The 18,176-nt window shown below is 36.8% G+C and overlaps 1 protein-coding gene across 1 annotated transcript; it reads left to right on the top strand.

The window, feature by feature from the left end:
* The first annotated feature begins 6,769 nt into the window (after positions 1 to 6,769).
* On the top strand, positions 6,770 to 17,292 carry opn7c (opsin 7, group member c). Its single transcript, XM_065247933.1, has 7 exons — positions 6,770 to 6,950; positions 10,851 to 10,938; positions 11,428 to 11,590; positions 13,483 to 13,610; positions 15,710 to 15,848; positions 15,942 to 16,137; positions 16,550 to 17,292. The coding sequence occupies exons 1-7, from the start codon at positions 6,918 to 6,920 to the stop codon at positions 16,991 to 16,993; spliced, it is 1,191 nt and encodes a 396-aa protein (XP_065104005.1). The 5' UTR covers positions 6,770 to 6,917; the 3' UTR covers positions 16,994 to 17,292.
* Positions 17,293 to 18,176: the final 884 nt, after the last annotated feature.

The raw sequence follows: 18,176 nt of genomic DNA, 5'->3' as shown, positions 1-18,176 counted from the left end.
GTTGTGTCTCAAGATGCACACCAGTAATGTTTATTTATAAATTATGATTTTAAAAATGACTTAAATATCCTATTTTAACTAAGGCCTAGTCCTGGGTTAAGCTAATCCCTGTCCAGGAAACCACCCCTATACGTTTATATCTATAGTGCGGTTTCACTTTTGGCAAACTTTCTGTATTGCAACTTTTTGCTGTACTCCATAGGAAGTTGGCATGCTTTGTTTTTACCAGCAGCCAGAGCAAACAGTGATGTTTACTCCAGTGGCGCCAATTAAAACACAGGCTAGAAAACATAAAAATAGATATTCTTGAATCTTTACTTTTCTGGATATTTCAGTTTATGCACATGGTGGGCTGTCACAATGGTACAATGTTTAGCACATATATAGAGGATCATTAGGAGGCCAGGAAAGGTACAAGCTGACATTTACTGTATAGAGTCTACACTACATCAATATACTGGGGCTATAAGAACCCAAACAGACCACAGGTCAAGTAGCCCCTGCTGACCTAACTAACACCTCTTCCACCAGCTTCCGTATTTTCTGCAAGAGGTTGTCAATCTAGGTACTGACCAGACTCACCCATGCTTAAATTCAGCAGGAATCCAATTGAACATTGTAGGGTGCATTGGTTAGAGGATGCTAAAAGAGAGAAAGAATGGAGGGCAGTAAGATCAATGTCACTATAAATTGTTTTCAGAATTTACACCTTCATGCACACTCAAGCACATTAACAGTCATTATCTATTATTTCTGTTCCAATTCTCTCACTTTATAATTCTGCTTCCCACTAAAAAATTTTATCTTTCATTCTTTGTTCATCACATTATTAATCTGTTCTGTTGTTATCACACTTGCTGTCAGTCTGGCCCTCTTTGCTAATTCCTCCCACATTTTATACAAAAATCACTGATGCCTTTGTTGGTTTCATTTTAGTTTGTAATTAAATCAGTGTCACTGACCAGTTTTTATTCATGTTTGTTTAGGCTAATTTTATTGCATACGCATTCTAGATGGAAATACAAAATTCAAGTAAAGCAGTCTAGGGCACACTCATATATACCTAACCCAACCGAACCGTGCTTGAGTGCGATTGTCCCTCCTTTCTACTCCCCTTCATGCACTCACACTGTACTTTGAGCAATCTGGGCCTGGGCATGCTTTAGTCATTAGGATGCAATTGTTTGGAAGTAAGTGCTCTCTTAACACTGGAGCCCTTTGTAATGTTAAGGTTGTGTTTTTATTCTGAGTGGTTTAGGGCACAATGACACACAGCCCTCTCACATGCCAAATTGCTTAGTTGATCTGTTGCTTGTGCAGCTTAGACATTCACGTAACCCTACTGCGCACATCAGAAGGTTTTTACGAAGGCAGATGAAGGTAAGGGATCGCGTAATTAACCACTTTTGCCACGATTTGCGATCACACTGCACGTTCCGCACCTGAGCCCAAGAGAACCGCAGCCGGGCCCAGCTCTGCAAGCCGGCTAGGGCGTGATTAACCCATAGACTGTAAAAAAGATGGACATAGTGTCCGTGACGTCACCCATTTGTTTCTGAAGATCGTTTTTGAAGCTTAAAGTAGGCATTGCCTGCCGTCACCATCTTGGCCATGCATCATCGCGCATCACTCGCGGATATCCGAAAATGGGTAAAGAGGCCGGACGTGGGTGAAGCTTAGGTGTCTGTCAGAGCCATGGTTGCTGAAACCACACCCGCCTAGCTCAATTCTAGTTACCGCAGTGGCAGTTCACCCCTCACTCAAGTGGCCACGCCGTTAATTATGCAAAACTTTAAAGCTTAATATAATTTAAATGGAGGAGTTACAAAAAAATTCACCCCCTCACAGTTGTCATGAAGGGCAAACTTAGTTTTACAGACCAAAAACTATTTTTGTACCAGGCTGTAAACATATTATTTTCTACTGTAAAGTTGGCCATTTTAACATGGGGGTATATGGGAATTGACTCCCTTTTGGAGCCTGCCTCTAGCAGCCAGTCGATGAATTGCAGTTTAAGGTCTCGTACACACTGCAAACTTTCGGGAGTGACAACCGCATTAAAATGCGGGAGTGAATCCCCTAAATGTTCGTTTCATGTCTGTACGGAACAAGACTCACTCCCGAAAATGTGATGATTGACACAGAGATAACCATAGCAACGTTCTGCCGTCTCGTGTGCTTATCACAGATTTGACCAAAATAATAACAGCATTGTGTTTTGCAATAAACCTCCATCTTGGCGTTGTGTATTTTATTCCTTTGTAAGGCTGCTTCTAGCACGGAGCGCGCGGTCTTGCAGTGTTGCCAGGTCCTCGTCTTTTTTGTACGTAAACACCGTTTTGGTGTTTAACCGTTAATAGCTTTTGGCTCATGAAGCGATCAAGTTTTTGGTGTTAATAAAGCGTGAAGGGGACGGTCCCAATATTTTGATCTTTGAGGTAAAGCATTTAGATTTATTTCGGTTTATTATTGGATTCTTCTTGTTTGCTGTTTTTTAAGTGCAAGATCTGGCAACACTAGTCAGCAAACGCTTGTGCCTCTGTCATTTTCTGAACCGCGCATACAGAAGACTTTTTCCCCTTCTAAGCATTTATTTTTTCAGAAGAGAGACCTGTCCTGTTTATGATGAACGTTTAAACACTTGATTAACTACTAGTTGTTCAGTTCGGTTATGTACACACTGTGCAGAGTTTCTGTAAATGCGGATGTCACTACCTGCATTTTGCGGGAGTTAATTCGGTTGTGGAATTCGGTTGTCAGTACCGTAAATTACTGAACTGTGTGTGTACAGAACAGGATTAAGCATTAAAAGGTGAAGTGACAACCGAATTAATATGCAGTGTGTACGGGACCATTGTCACTTCCGTATTGGCTTCATTATACGTGCCCAAGGTTCCTACCACTCCCTTTCAAGATCAGGAAGTAGACTTCCAGGCCCTACCTAATGATGACCCAACTCTGTCTCTATTATGTTTGTTACATGTACTCTGTACTCAGGGCTTTAGATCTTCTTATCAACTCTTCGTCTGTTTTGGAGGTCAGCAAAAAGGGAAGGCTGTCTCCAAACAGGTGCTTGCCCATTGGATCATTGATGCCATTTCTCTGGCATATCGTTTTCAGAATTTGCCCTGTCTGCTGGGGGTACAGGCTCATTCTACCCGGGGCATAGCTTCCTCTTGGGCACTGGCTAAAGGACAGGGTATACCTTTTGTCCACGCAGCTTTCCAAGTATACTCCCCGCGGCTACACGCGCATGGCCGCATTCGGCACTATACGCAATACAAATGATTTCTTATTCAAATTATTACTCTACCAGGCCGTCAGGGCTGCATTGATTTGGAGACATTTACAGTACATTAAAACATTAGGATAGATGAAGAAAAGTAGCCGATCCACCATAGCAAACACAGTTTAGAACAAACAACAAGTCAACAAAAAACAGGAATCAAACATTATGGTAACGAACATGCTCAACAGCTTTCTGTTCTTTGAAGAAGTAAAAATGAAAGAAGAAAAATGATAGTATGTGTGCAAATGCTGTCTACGCGTACTGTGCGCGCGGTCTCAAATTTTGTGCTGCACGCAGACGTGCAATCTCAGGATGCAAATAGTATCTTTCCGGATGGTGGACCTGGATTGTGCACTTGCTCAGTTGCACAAAGCTCTTCCCCATGAATTCACTCTTTGCACTTTTTCCCCATTTGGTTTCCTTTTGTAAACCTTTCGTCCTCCCTGGGTGAGTCTACTATCAAAGCCATGGTAGCTCCATTGTGTGGAGCTCCGGCCTCGAGTCAAGTTTCCATTTTTTGGGAAATGTTTACACATGTACCTCCCAGAGGTAGGTTGATGTTCTCTACAAGTCTCTCAAAAACCTTACACAACAAACCGCGTCATCGGACAAAACCCATTAATCCAGAACACTGTCAGCTTCTTTATATTTGTTATTTTGGGACAGTGCTCGTGAAAACAGCAGGCAATCAAAGCCAGAAGATTGTTAAAAACAACTTTTCATTTAAACAACCTCAGACAGCACTACTTCCATTCAACAGAGAAAGTCTTGTCAATAAAAATCCTCTTTACACCTTTAGAACAAATATAAGGTCAGAGGCATAAAACATATATTACAAAATATTTGGTCAAAAGATTATTTAGATATTTTAGCTGTAAGAACATTGCACATGTTTCTGTAGCTGTTGCAATGAATGAATTAATGAACAATAAAATAAATGTATGCAATACAACGCACAGAGTTTCTATGGATTTGGCTGATAAACAGGCACGGAAGGAACCTCTGGTTTAGGCAGAAGGCTTGAAACAGTTCTCGAGAAATAACATTTCATCAACGTAACAAGCACTTTATATCTTTAATCTATAATAAATACAACCTTTATTATATAAGGTTGACCAATCTTACATTTTTATATTTTCTTGATATGTTTCTCAGACAGGGTTTAAATTAAACCAGGACTAGGCCTTAGTTATATTAGCATATTAAATAGTTTTTACAAACATACCTTACAAAAACACCTTACTGGTGTGCTTCTTGAGGCAAAACAATGGCACTTATATGATAAGATGTGCAGTACAAGATGTTTTTAAATTAAGGCACCTCAAACATCCATTAGGATAAGCCCTGTCTGGGAGACTGCTACTTTATGTTGAGTTTATGAACTTTGCAAATGACAGACGCTCATTCTGTGGTAAATTGGGTTTGTTTATCTTTTACCCAACCATGGACATCTCAGCATTTTTGATGGTACTTGTGATTCATGTGGTAAACATTTTTATTCGCTGCTTCTTAGCCTAATCGCAAAAGTTTTCTTAATCTGTGTGCACGTTTATAAACAATGATGTACATTATGCAACATTTCCCTCGACATGATCTTCTCATCTAAAGTAGTTTATCATAGGTGACTGTTTCATGCTGTAATCCCTCTTCGGATTTTAACATTCTATTAAAGATTCATGCGATACATGGATTGCTTTGAAGCATGTCTTGGATGTCAGATCAAAAGAATTCCAGAACACTTTTCAGATTGTCTTTTGATGAACAATGCTTTTTCAGGAAGCTAATCGCTTCATGCAAGACCTCTGCTTAGTGGTTTAAATGCTGTGTTAAATAGCCTACGATAAAATACATACTGAAAAAGCAGTTGAAATGGTTCACTCAGCAGGTTTTATTCTGATTCAAAAACCTGACAAGAAAAGTGATAAAAAATCTGTTTGCTTTTTTGTTTTGTGTCAATAGTATGGCATTATCATACACAAAAAAGCTTGGTTGGTTAAACCTGAAATATATATGTCCTTGCACCCTCCGCCCAGAATGTTTTAGATGTCTCCTTATACAAACCACCCGATTCCACTCATCAGCTTGTTAGTTTGTTAATAGAGAGACATTTCAACATTGGGCATTTTCCAAACAGAAGTTTTGATCCCTCTGCCCAACTCCCTTCAAATGCAGAGGCCTGGAAGTGAGCTCTTTGAAGGATGTAGGAGATTTATGGTCTCATGTATGCGTTTGGATCTCCACTGGCAGAGTGGCTGACAGACAAATGTTACCTTGACAACACTGTGAGTGTGCATGGAATCTAGGATTCAGTTGTTGCATAAATATTATTTCATACTCATTTGTTTTGCTCTGCTTGGTGTTATATAGCGTGTTAATAAAGTAAATGATACATTTTCTGGCTGCTTAGGCAAAAAAGAAAGCTTAGGCACTTGACGTTTGGCCTTGCTGCCTCATGAGGCAAACACTTCGGAGGCATGAAGGCAGCTCCGAGAAACACATTCGAAAAGCCTTCATAGTCAGCGTAATGTAATAATAATAAAAAACAGAGAGCACCTTTGTGATAACTAAAACTACAATATAATTTTTTGCTAGAAATGCACTCAAAAGGTGCAACAGGTGAAAATATAACTTATTTTAAAACTAAAGTTGTGTCCAGCTGCTTTCTTGGCCACCATTTTATTTGTTCAAACTCGACCAGTGTGAGACAGAATGTGAGACATCTAAAACATTTTGGAGGGGGGCCTGACTGGAGTTAAGAAACACTGGTTTAAATTAACATAGAAAATGTCCATATTTGACCCAACCATGGATTAAAACAACTTAATATTTTTTAACGTCTACAATACCATTTTATAGTAATTCATTAAAAACCTTTCCAGTATACCCCTCCTACAATGTTTTAGATGTCTCCTTATATGAAACACCCGATTCCACTTATCAACTTATTAGTTTGTTAAAAGAAAGACATTTCAACATTGGGTATTGTTTAAATTAACATAGAAAATGTCCATATTTGACCCAACCATGGGTATTTTAGCGTCTACAATACAATTTTATGTGGTAACTCATTTTTGAGTGATGTTGCATTTTACAATTCATTAAAAACCTTTCCAGTACATCTGAAACTAAATGTTTTCTTATTGAAAGATGCCTTAAACAGAGACAGAAAAAGTGCCTGGCTATAAAAAAATGTGGAAAGGAGAGGGGACAAAGACAAGTGAACAGGGACAGAAGAAATAGAGAGAGAATCAGAATAGAAAGGCTAACTAACTCTGCTAGGATTATGACACTTCTTCACATACAGGATAAATTCTGATGCTGCATTTGTGTTTATGTTAGTGTATGTTAATTCTCATTCCCTGAGCAATTTACTCTTAAAGTGGTCTGACAGCCACTTATTTCTCTATGCTGATGTGTGGGAGAGAGAGAGAGAGAGAGAGAGAGAGAGAGAGAGAGAGAGAGAGCAGCGAGCCGGAAAGACGTCTGCAGATTTTGTAGCAGCGAGCACTAAAGCTCAAACTCTCTCAATTTGAAGACACACCTCTGTTATGTATTTTATTCTCTCTATTATGGTCTTTCTCCTTTTAATGTGTGCGTTTTGCTGTTTTTGGGATTATACCAGGGCTTCATGAAGGTAATGGAGCACACTCTCCCCTGGAAGGTAAGTCAGACCTGGGGTGTGTTGTGACGATAAACAAGGGATGTAGATCACTAAAACTAGACATTAATGAACCTCAATATTTTTTACTTTGTGCAATTATCAAGGACTGATGTGGTATGGTGATGTCATCCTGGAACAACACTGTGAACTTTTTAATGTTCTTCTAATAACTACTTTTATAAGAAATCTTTGATCTTTCCTGATAAATGTGTTGACGGATGTGAATAACTTTGTTTTTGTAGTTGGTTAATGATGGCTATGCCGTTTTGTTGAATTATTCTGATTTGATTGCAGATTACATCAATGACAGAGACACACAAGCACGCCTACACTGTAAAAAAAATTGCTGTAATTATGCAGCTGGTTGCCAGTAACTTACTGTAGAAGATAAAGACTGAAAATGTTTCATGTTTAACTTAAAACAAACTGTTGCCAGTAAATAACATAAATGTCAAATCTACAGTAAGTTACTGCAGCTAGTTGCCAGTATTACCGAGTAATACTATAATTTCTACAGATATTTTTTACAGTGGCCATTTAAGCAAGTAATCTATATGCATATGCTACGACTGTCAAATTATCAAATATTTAATATTATTGTGATTCTCTTTTACTGCAGTAATGGGCAACTATTAAGTGCTTACAAAAATATGTGTTTTAACTTGGAGCATTATGTGCATGTTTTGTTCTTTTATAACCATAAAATAATTTACATGGGAGCTTTTAAGTCTATTTGTTTAGTTATGTTATCCTTATCCAAGACAAATACTGTTAAAATTGGTATCACTTTACAATAAGGTTGTATTAGTAAACATTAGTAAATACATGAACTACCACAAACAAACAATGAACAATATAGATTTTCAGCATTTATTAATTCTTGTTCATTTTAGTTGTCAATAAAGTTACTCATGTTAGTGCATTAACATGATGCTAATGGTATTCACTAATGTTACACTGCTTGATTTATAAATGTATTAGTGAATGCTGAAATTAAAATTAATTAGGATAAATAATCAATGCTGTAGAAGTACTGTTCGTTGATAGTTCATGCATTAACAACTACAACCTTATTTTAAAGTGTTACGAAAAAAGTTTATTGATTTAAAAACCAGACACATCTGATTTTAATTAACCAGAGTGGTACACTTTACAAATGCACAAGAGGACTCCAGCTTAAGAGCAATGCTCAAGGGCAGAATGGAGATTTTTATGTTTAGCATTTTTAACGTTTTATGCACATTGCTAAATTATACAATACACATTCATTTGTTTTATAGCTTGAGATGATACAGCACTGTTCAGCAGAATCCCATATTAAACTTAATGTAATTAAGTAACTCTTTTAAAACCCCTGTACAATCAAAACAAAGCACACTCTCTATTATATAAAAAACACTTTTCATTATCAAATAAATGCATTAAACAACAATACATTTGCATTGTTCTGCACTTTATTAGTTTTAAACTATTCTTCTTCTGAAATTGTGGCACTACTAATTTTGTCTCATTTGTAAGCAGTTCTGGATAAAACATCTGCTAAATGTATGAAAGCAATGTGAATATAGACCAACCAGCAAAAATCTTTTGATGGCAGATCATTTAAGAGAGGCAGGGTTGATGTTTTTCTATCAAGAGAGAAAACTTGTATTGCTGTTTGTGCTCCACTTCACTACACCGTCTTCTTTGTGGAGGAGCTCATCAAAGGCATTTTGTGTTGTTTGATGTAGTGTTTGTTGTAGTAAGGCAGCTTGTCAGTTTCACAAAGCTATAAGCTTTGAAAGTGAGAGGATAACTAGAAATGTTATTAAGAAAAGAATGGGGAGGGGGGTAAATTGATCAGGAAGCCTGGAGGAGAGAGACCCTGCAGAAGACTAGCTTAGAATTCATTTCCACATTGCTTTGTTTTATCAGGTTAGTGATGGTTTGGTATTAAACAAGCTAGTTCATAATCATGCTATTAAACATGGTCTTTCTAGTAATAGCTGACCAACATAGTATTGATGCCTAAAGCTGCTGTGTGTTGTTAATGTACCAAACTAAATAACTATTAAAAAAGGTTGAAATATTTGTGCTAATTATGGGCCAGCATCCAAGTAATGCAGCAGGAGATAAATAATATAATCAAACAGAAAGGAGGAGAGAAAAAGAGGCAAAGGATGGGTTTGAGTTAATAAATAACATGGCAACAGAAGAAAAAGTGATTTTTTTATAGAAAAGAATGAAGAACTGCGTTGAACCTCCTAAGACCCGAGCTTTGGTTTGTCTTTATTTCATATTTCTTCCAGCTATGTTGGGGTTAGGAAGAACCAATAAATACAATAACCAAATATTTTTCTTTGAACATGAAGAAGTGTAATTGTCCATGTTTGTGTAAAACAGGTTCCAGTTACACAGAATTAAGTATTATGGTGTAAACAACAAAAAAATTTGATGTCCACGTATGTGGACATTCAGGTCTTAGAAGGTTAAGGGTTTAAACGCAGCCTGCAGGTGAATTCAAAAAGATGTCAGCTTTGATGTATCAAGGATCCTCTCAATGATAAAAAGAAATTTAGCACTGTGAAAAAGAGAAACAAATAATGGATGAATGCAAAAGCCAGCTGGGCTTATATTCTTTTTTCTTTCTTCTGAAATGGACCCAAAACAGTTCATGATAAGAGACTATCACAGATAATGGGAAGGAAGATTGACTTTTTTTAATACAACACTGAAAGGCTTAAACTAAACCTTTCACTACACTCTTAAATATGAGGATGCCATAGAAGAACCATTTTCCATAAAGAATCTTTAGCATCCAAAGAACCTTTCTGTTTTCAAAAGGTTCTTCATGGTGGAAAAAAGGTTCTTCAGATTATAAAATGGTCCAAAAGAAATTGTTCTTTACACTTTCTTTGAATAAATGGCTCTTTATGGAACCAAAAAAGGTTCTAACCAGCTGTAAAGAACCTTAAGTACTTATAAAAATGTGTACTTGGTTTTCCTCTAAAAATGCCAAATCAACAAAGTTTGACCATAGCTCAACCAGAAGCAGTGACAATGAATTCTATGTGGTGAATAATGTTTCCAATGTCCTGGTACAAGGAATTTCTGCCAAATTAAAAAAAATCAAGTGTGAAAACACCACTGACAAACAAACACACTATCAGAAATTTAAAGAATCCATCAGGAAAAGAGAGAGAGAAAGAGATGAGACAGGAGGGTGAGAAAATATATATGAATTGCAACTATCTCATTAGAACATTAACCCATGTTTTGGTCTAGGTCCAGCATACTTAAAGATTAAACCCTTAAACCCAGCCAAAGTTCAAGATGAATGAAAATTAACATAAAAATGCATCAATGATATCATCTTACTTAAATTTAGATTTTTTTGCGTCCACCAGACTGAACAAAACAAATAACCACCAACATTTTTCTGTACATTTTTCTTGATCTTAAACAACAAATGCTTTATTTCCTACAAATACTACACACAAATGTTCTTTCTTCAAGGTTCTTGAGGCATCTGAGAGGTTTTTATTTTGTAACAGTCACTCTGCCAATTCTTCAAGAGGTTTATAAGTCTTGGTTTATGAGACCTATTCATAGCCGGATTAGACAAATGAAAACATTTTGCCTGGAGGTGTCAAAAGTTTAATTGTGTAATCTGTTTAAGCTCAGACAGCCTAATCAAACTCTTGCTCAGTCATACCCAAGTCATACTTATTCATCTGGATTTATGAGAAAGGAAATTTCCATAAAACACCTGCATGCACAAAACTGTTAAAATAAAATAGTGTGGGAAACACCAAGCATGTATTGAGCACACAACCCTAAGTCAAGAGCCTCTGAGAAAACCATTTCAAGATCTGTTTTTTAGCTTTATCTGACATATTGCTCTCTCTCTCTTTCCTGCAGATGGGCAATGTGTCAAAGACAGCCTTGTTTGTGTCCACTATCTCCCGACAGCACGATGTCTTTATGGGGTCACTTTATTCTGTGTTCTGTAAGTTGAAGTTTAGTTTAAGTTCAAAAGCTTTGGTATCCTTTGGCTTAATATATGATTCAATCGATGCAGCAAAACAGACGTTGCACCACTTCTTATTCTTATGATGAATAATTGAGAGGTGAAATAGTTCAACTGTTGTCAACCTTTACCTCTGTCCAATATGGCCAGACAATGGTCTGAATCTGTCAGACAATAATCAAATATGTATTATAAGATCAGTTTATATAGCTCTGGATATAAGTTTAAGATAGTATTGATGGATATTGTAGTAGATTAACTGAGACTGCTTAGCAATTCTAAGCTCAGAGGTCAAACGCTTTGTAAAAAGTATCCTGATGTGAAAGGTTGATCAGCAGTGAGGTAATTATGTTACGATGCTGGGGTACATTTTAAATATGGCTTTACAAATTAAATGCTTAGAATTTTTAAAGCATGAGATGGCAGATTTGATGCAAGTTGATGGAAAGATATTTCTGTATTTCACAGGTGTGCTGTCACTCGTGGGAAATGGGATGCTTTTGTTTGTTGCGTACCGTAAGAGATTGTGCCTGAAGCCAGCAGAGTTTTTTATTGTGAACCTGTCTGTGAGTGATCTGGGGATGACCCTGTCTCTGTTTCCTCTGGCTATTCCATCTGCTCTCGCACACAGGTAGGATCCTGTTCAAAATGCAAAAAAAAAATTACAAAGAGAGGAAATTTTCGAAGAGAAATTTCTAAAAATTCAAGTTATTATTGCATAATAGGGCAAATAAACAGAAATGAGTGATTCTCACGAAACCATTGAAACACCACGGCACTAATGATTTTAGCTATAAAATGTGTAATATAGTAATATTAAAAAGCATCAGAATTAACACAATACTGTGTTCTACCTTGCACAATGTGTGATTTCAACATAAGAATTTATAATTTGTCAATTTGATCTCATTTTCTGCTGAAATTCTCATTACAGCAATGTGTCCGGCTGTGTTTGAACATGCGTTATGTTGTAATTTAATCAAATTAACACAAAAATATTTAGAAAAAAAATTAATGGATATTTTGCTAGACTACTTTAGATGACAGAAAAAATATTTACTGAATATTCATTTATAATAATAATGAAGAAAAATTAGGAAAATGATTTGTCCATGCCTGATGTTCTCATCCTCCGCAACACTTTTTGAGAACAGTTTAAGCACACATACAGAATTTTAATAAAGTTTGATTTTGAGTGACCAAGCACATGGACCAGTTACTTCAAGATGGCTACCAGGTAAGATCATTTTTTTACAGTTAATTTGAAATATTGTCTTGTCAGAATGCTTACACAACATTTTGATTATCATTACCGCAACAGATGCTTATTAAATGTTAATTTAATTAATAGAAGCATAATACTTTGATTTTAAATGCAGGTGCAGAATCTCCAAATTATGTTCTTTCAGGTTTGTCATGTCATTTTGAAAATATGTCAGTGTTGAGGTTTTCTGATTGTTGCGGTAATGAGATTTTTTAGAACTAATTTTTTAAATTATGTTACAAAAAGTGTTAAATGATAAGTAAAAGTGTTTAAATTAATGTTCCCATTTACTCCAGACTTTGTTTTTCAATGTCTGGTGGGAAAAAAAGTAAATTTAAGCAATTTTTACATTTTCATGCTTGACATTTTTAAAACCAAGTTTTCGTGAGAATCACCCAAATAGACATGATAATTGATTCAAAATTATTTAATTAAATGAAAAGAGAGAAACTACAAGAAACATGAAACTACAGTGTAGGAAATTGGCAAAGTTAGATGGTCAAATTTTAGTTTAGTGATCATTATACAAAATGTGATTCCAATGCTGTCTAATATACCCATCAAAATGAAGATTTCCTAACATGTTCTTGATGCTGATTGGTCAACAGCAATTTTTAATTAGAGGAGCTGTATGTAACATTGACTTCCAGTGGTTGAATTTGTACCTCACTTTAAATAAAAAATATTAGAGAAGTTTTTTCACTACCCGGGTTGCTATAAACATACAAAGCGCAACAGATAATGAAAAGAATAAGTTTATTTGCTCATTTTTATGTGTGCAATGTCTGCAAATTACAAACACGCTTGTGTGGATTTATATAACTCAATCTGCGGCTCATTTCGGAGGTTGAGTCGATCCGAGGTCACATTTATGGGCAATTGTGGTCTCATTTAAGGAAACGTGATAACTGGAAAACGAGCTGTCGAAATACACTATTAGATAAATTGGTAGTGGGCAGGATCATTAAGATCAAAGCAAAAACAGAAATTCCTGACCGGAAGGCGCGTTTCAAAAAGAGAATAACATACAGCATAGTTTTTCAGAGAAACAGATGTGAAGCATGTTTCCTAAATATCTACGAATATATTATATATATTTTTCTATTTAGTGCACTTAAAAACCTTCATACAGCTCCTTTGAAAGTACTGCCTTGTTTTAAAAATTTTTTTTTGCAAATGCCTGCTGAAAGGTGTCAATGAAGTCTTGGTCTAATTTTTTTGAAAATTAACAATAATTGATCTCTTTCTCTTCTCTCTAGGTGGTTGTTTGGAGAGATAGTTTGCCTATGCTATGCTATGTGTGGGGTTTTATTTGGTTTGTGTAGTCTAACAAACCTGACTGTTTTGTCATCAGTATGCTGTCTCAAAGTCTGCTTCCCAAATTACGGTACAATGCTGTTTTGATTACTATATTAGTATTCACACACTGATATGCTGCATGATTTCTATTTTTTGCACTGTGTTTGTAAAATGCAATTATAGATTACATTATACATATAAACCATCAATCATAAAGTGCAGTTGTTTACCCAGACAATGTTTTAGTGGTTCTTCTGAGGTTAGAAATCAATCCTGAAGCTGAATCAAAAAAAGTGCTATCTGTCACATTCAGTTCGCCATGGGACCTTCTGGGCTCTGTTAAAACACAAGAAAAAGAATATAAATGTCAGAAATGAGACACAGAAACAATAAAAGACAGAAAAAGATAAGAAAGCACATGCGGAAGAAATCCAAATGTAATATTTTGTTATATTTAAGGAATGTGTTAGCTTTTAGCCTAAACACATTTTGTAATATACTGTACATCTGCATATACTTTACTCATTTGACACACAATTTACCTCAATGTTTATTTATCTTCTGTTGTACATGTGTATAGCATTTTACACTCACCTAAAGGATTATTAGGAACACCTGTTCAATTTCTCATTAATGCAATTATCTAATCAACCAATCACATGGCAGTTGCTTCAATGCATTTAGGGGTGTGGTCCTGGTCAAGACAATCTCCTGAACTCCAAACTGAATGTCAGAATAGGAAATAAAAGTGATTTAAGCAATTTTGAGCGTGGAACCATTGTTGGTGCAAGACGGGCCGGTCTGAGTATTTCACAATCTGCTCAGTTACTGGGATTTTCAGACACAACTATTTCTAGGGTTTACAAAAAATGGTGTGAAAAGGGAAAAACATCCAGTGTGCGGCAGTCCTGTGGGCGAAAATGCCTTGTTGATGCTAGAGGTCAGAGGACAATGGGCCGACTGATTCAAGCTGATGGAAGAGCAACTTTGACTGAAATAACCACTCGTTACAACCGATGTATGCAGCAAAGTATTTGTGAAGCCACAACACGCACAACCTTGAGGCGGATAGGCTACAACAGCAGAAGACCCCACCGGGTACCACTCATCTCCACTACAAATAGGAAAAAGAGGCTACAATTTGCATGAGCTCATCAAAATTAGACAGTTGAAGACTGGAAAAATTTTGCCTGGTCTGATGAGTCTCGATTTCTGTTGAGACATTCAGATAGTAAAGTCAGAATTTGGCGTAAACAGAATGAGAACCTGGATCTATCATGCCTTGTTACCACTGTGAAGGCTGCTGGTGGTGGTATAATGGTGTGGGGGATGTTTTCTTGGCAAACTTTAGACCCCTTTGTGCCAATTGGGCATTGTTTAAATGCCACGGCCTACCTGAGCATTGTTTCTGACCATGTCTATCCCTTTATGACCACCATGTACCCATCCTCTGAAGGCTACTTCCAGCAGGATAATGCACCATGTCACAAAGCTCGAATCATTTCAAATTGGTTTCTTGAACATGACAAAGAGTTCACATACTAAAATGGCCCACACAGTCACCAGATCTAAACCCAATAGAGCATATTTGGGATGTGGTGGAACGGGAGCTTCGTGCCCTGGATGTGCATCCCACAAATCTCCATCAACTGCAAGATGCTATCCTATCAACATGGGCCAACATTTCTAAAGAATGCATTCAGCACTTGTTAAATCAATGGCACATAGAATTAAGGCAGTTCTGAAGGGGAAAGGGGGTCAAATACAGTATTAGTATGGTGTTCCTAATAATCCTTTAGTTGAGTGTATAAACCTCTGTATATGCTCTACAACCGTGTGTATCTAAGATAAGTGGCAAAACAAGGCAGAATATTTTCACTGTACCTTTCCAAATGGCAATAAAGCATTTGACACAATAAGAACACAAAATAGCAGAAAGCAACAATAATAAAACTAGCAAACAAAAGAGATAAGGAAGAGCAAATAATGAGTATTTGTTTTCTTTTGAAAAATAATAATTCTAGTAGAAGTTACTTTATACAGTACAGTAATAAATCTCACTATTGTCAAACATTAAAAAACTCCCACTGTGTCAAGAGAACCAGCTTGACAAATCACAACACATACAGACGGTTGTGTTATTGCTACCAAAAATGTTTATTCATGCACTATTACTTTTCTCTTCAGGCAACAAATTCTCATCCAACCATGCTTGTGTGATGGTGGTTGGGGTGTGGTGTTATGCATCTGTGTTTGCTATCGGACCTCTAGCTCGGTGGGGAAGTTTTGGACCAGAACCGTACGGAACCGCCTGCTGCATAAACTGGTATGAGCCCAATAATTTTAGTGACAAAACTCTTGGTGCTCATTTAACACGTGAAACTGTTTCTGTATTAATGTTGTTCCCTTTTATCCTTAGGTACAATCTATCCTATGATCCCCTTGCCATGTCTTATATCATCAGTCTCTTTATCTTCTGTTATGTTCTCCCATGTACCATCATCATCCTCTCCTACACCTTCATCCTGATCACAGTGCGGGGGTCTCGCCAAGCCGTTCGACAACACGTTTCACCACAAACTAAAGTTACAAATGCGCATGCTTTGATAGTCAAGGTAAGAAGGACTTCATTGATTTTGTATTCTGAATATATAGAAACTAAAATAGAAATGGCCTTCAAATGATCTCATTTCGCCAATACACTGTGTTTTATTACTCAATGGTTCTGACAGCTAAAACGTGATTCTGTTGTTGAGTATGTACTTAATGTCTGTCAAAACCCTAAAGTTGATTACTTGTCCTCTGTGAACAAGGGCTGGCTGTGTCTTTGGCTGTCCTCTCCACATTTTTAAAACATCGTCATTTAGTTTCTTTGAATGCCAGACTTTTATAAGCTTTTGGTGCTGGGATTGAAGGCTGCACTGCTTTTTCATATGTTGGTACTACATGTTTTTTAAATGTATTTTTAAATATCCCCTTTTACTGAGTATATGACATAGTGGGTATGGCTGATGTGTTTTCTTTCAGCTCTCAGTGGCTGTATGTATTGGCTTCCTTACGGCCTGGAGTCCGTATGCTGTGGTAGCCATGTGGGCAGCGTTCAGTGCCAATGAGCAAGTCCCACCCGCAGCATTTGCCTTGGCAGCTATTCTGGCCAAATCTTCCACCATTTATAACCCTATGGTTTATCTGCTCTTCAAACCTAACTTTCGCAATTTACTGAGTCAGGACACTCAAACCATTCGCCACAGGATTTGTTTGAGCCACAGTAAGGCCAGTCCTGTACCTCGAATTAAAGGCCATCAACTGCAGAGCTCTCAACCATGTCATAGTAAGGATGCCAGCAACTCCACACCTTTTTCCAGCAGCCAACCAGAGAGTTACGGTGCGTGTGTTCAGTCCGCAGACGCACTTCCAGCAAATCAGCACCCAGAGAACTGCTTGTGTCATGGAGGGAACCATCAAAACTGAAATTACAGCGAGACAGCTGGCTAAAAGGATTCACAATGACCTCCTGTGAAAAGAAAGAAAAAAAAAATGGGTTATCATTGGTCCCACACAGTAATCATAGGTGCTGACCAAAATACACTTCTCTCTGAACATAAGTTTTAATGCATGCTGTAAGTTTTAGTTTTCATACAAGCTTATGTTAATATAATTTTGTTAATAAAGTTAAACGTGAAAAAACTTAAATAAGAACACACTGACATTGATTTCAAAAACAATTTAAGTTTACTTTACATACTGCACTGTTAATTTTATTAGCTTATTTAAATTTTTTATCACAGTTTAATATTTAATATATATATATTAACCGAATTCAACAGAAAAACCTTACACTGAGTGCATTCAAACAGTTACACAATTGCACGTTGGTTCACGTGGCAATAAACGTGTTAAATGTCGGACTGACTTTTCATCTAATCTTCTTTTAGAAAGTACAGATCCATCAGTTGGATGACTACTGTGTTTTTTCAAACAGCATACTTCACATAAAGGTAAACATTTTCTTATTACTTACTCGGCCTTATGCTGTCACGTCAAATCCCCAAATCGTTTAATTTTCGCCTACATGCGGCGCTGGGCAGACTGATCAGCTTATGACATCAAAGTACCGCGAGAGCGCACACCTCTACTTGCTCTCCATCAAAGAGTATAGAAGCCCAAGAGGCGAAGCTCAATAGAACGCTCCATAGCAACAGTTGCCCCCATGACGTGACGGCGCTGCCGCCATTATGGACTGAAAACTGAAGGAAAACGCCGAAAAATAATGAGAGTCAATGGCACTGAACCAACTTAACATAACAAAAACTTGGCATAACTTTTTTTTTCTGGTCGTCATATCTAAATACGAAAACAACGTGTTTATGCATGGCCCAATTATCCTTAGGAAAATAGTATTTTGGGACAAAATATTACTATAAAAGTATGATAAGACTACTATAGAAATAATATAGCGGCTCTAGGATATTGTAGAGGTATTACAGAACATAACATACTTCTGTGATGTTCTAATACCTCTATAATATTTTAAAGCTGCTATAGTATTTCTATAGTAGTCTTATCGTACTTCTATAGTATGTCCCAAATTACTATAGTATTCATATAAGATTACTATACTATTTTGTCCCAAAATACTATAAGATTCCTATAG

This window comes from Paramisgurnus dabryanus, chromosome 11, assembly GCF_030506205.2.
Source record: "Paramisgurnus dabryanus chromosome 11, PD_genome_1.1, whole genome shotgun sequence".
Taxonomy (NCBI): Eukaryota; Metazoa; Chordata; class Actinopteri; order Cypriniformes; family Cobitidae; genus Paramisgurnus; species Paramisgurnus dabryanus.
Note: the sequence above shows the minus strand (reverse complement) of the source record. Positions and strands in the feature narration are given on the sequence as shown.

Bases quoted from the DNA above. Each gene is read 5' to 3' on its own strand.
- opn7c (XM_065247933.1), top strand. From the start codon at position 6,918: ATGAAGGTAATGGAGCACACTCTCCCCTGGAAG. The intron at 13,611-15,709 runs GTACAATGCTGT...TTTTCTCTTCAG, and splicing joins AGTCTGCTTCCCAAATTACG to GCAACAAATTCTCATCCAAC. The intron at 16,138-16,549 runs GTAAGAAGGACT...GTTTTCTTTCAG, and splicing joins CGCATGCTTTGATAGTCAAG to CTCTCAGTGGCTGTATGTAT.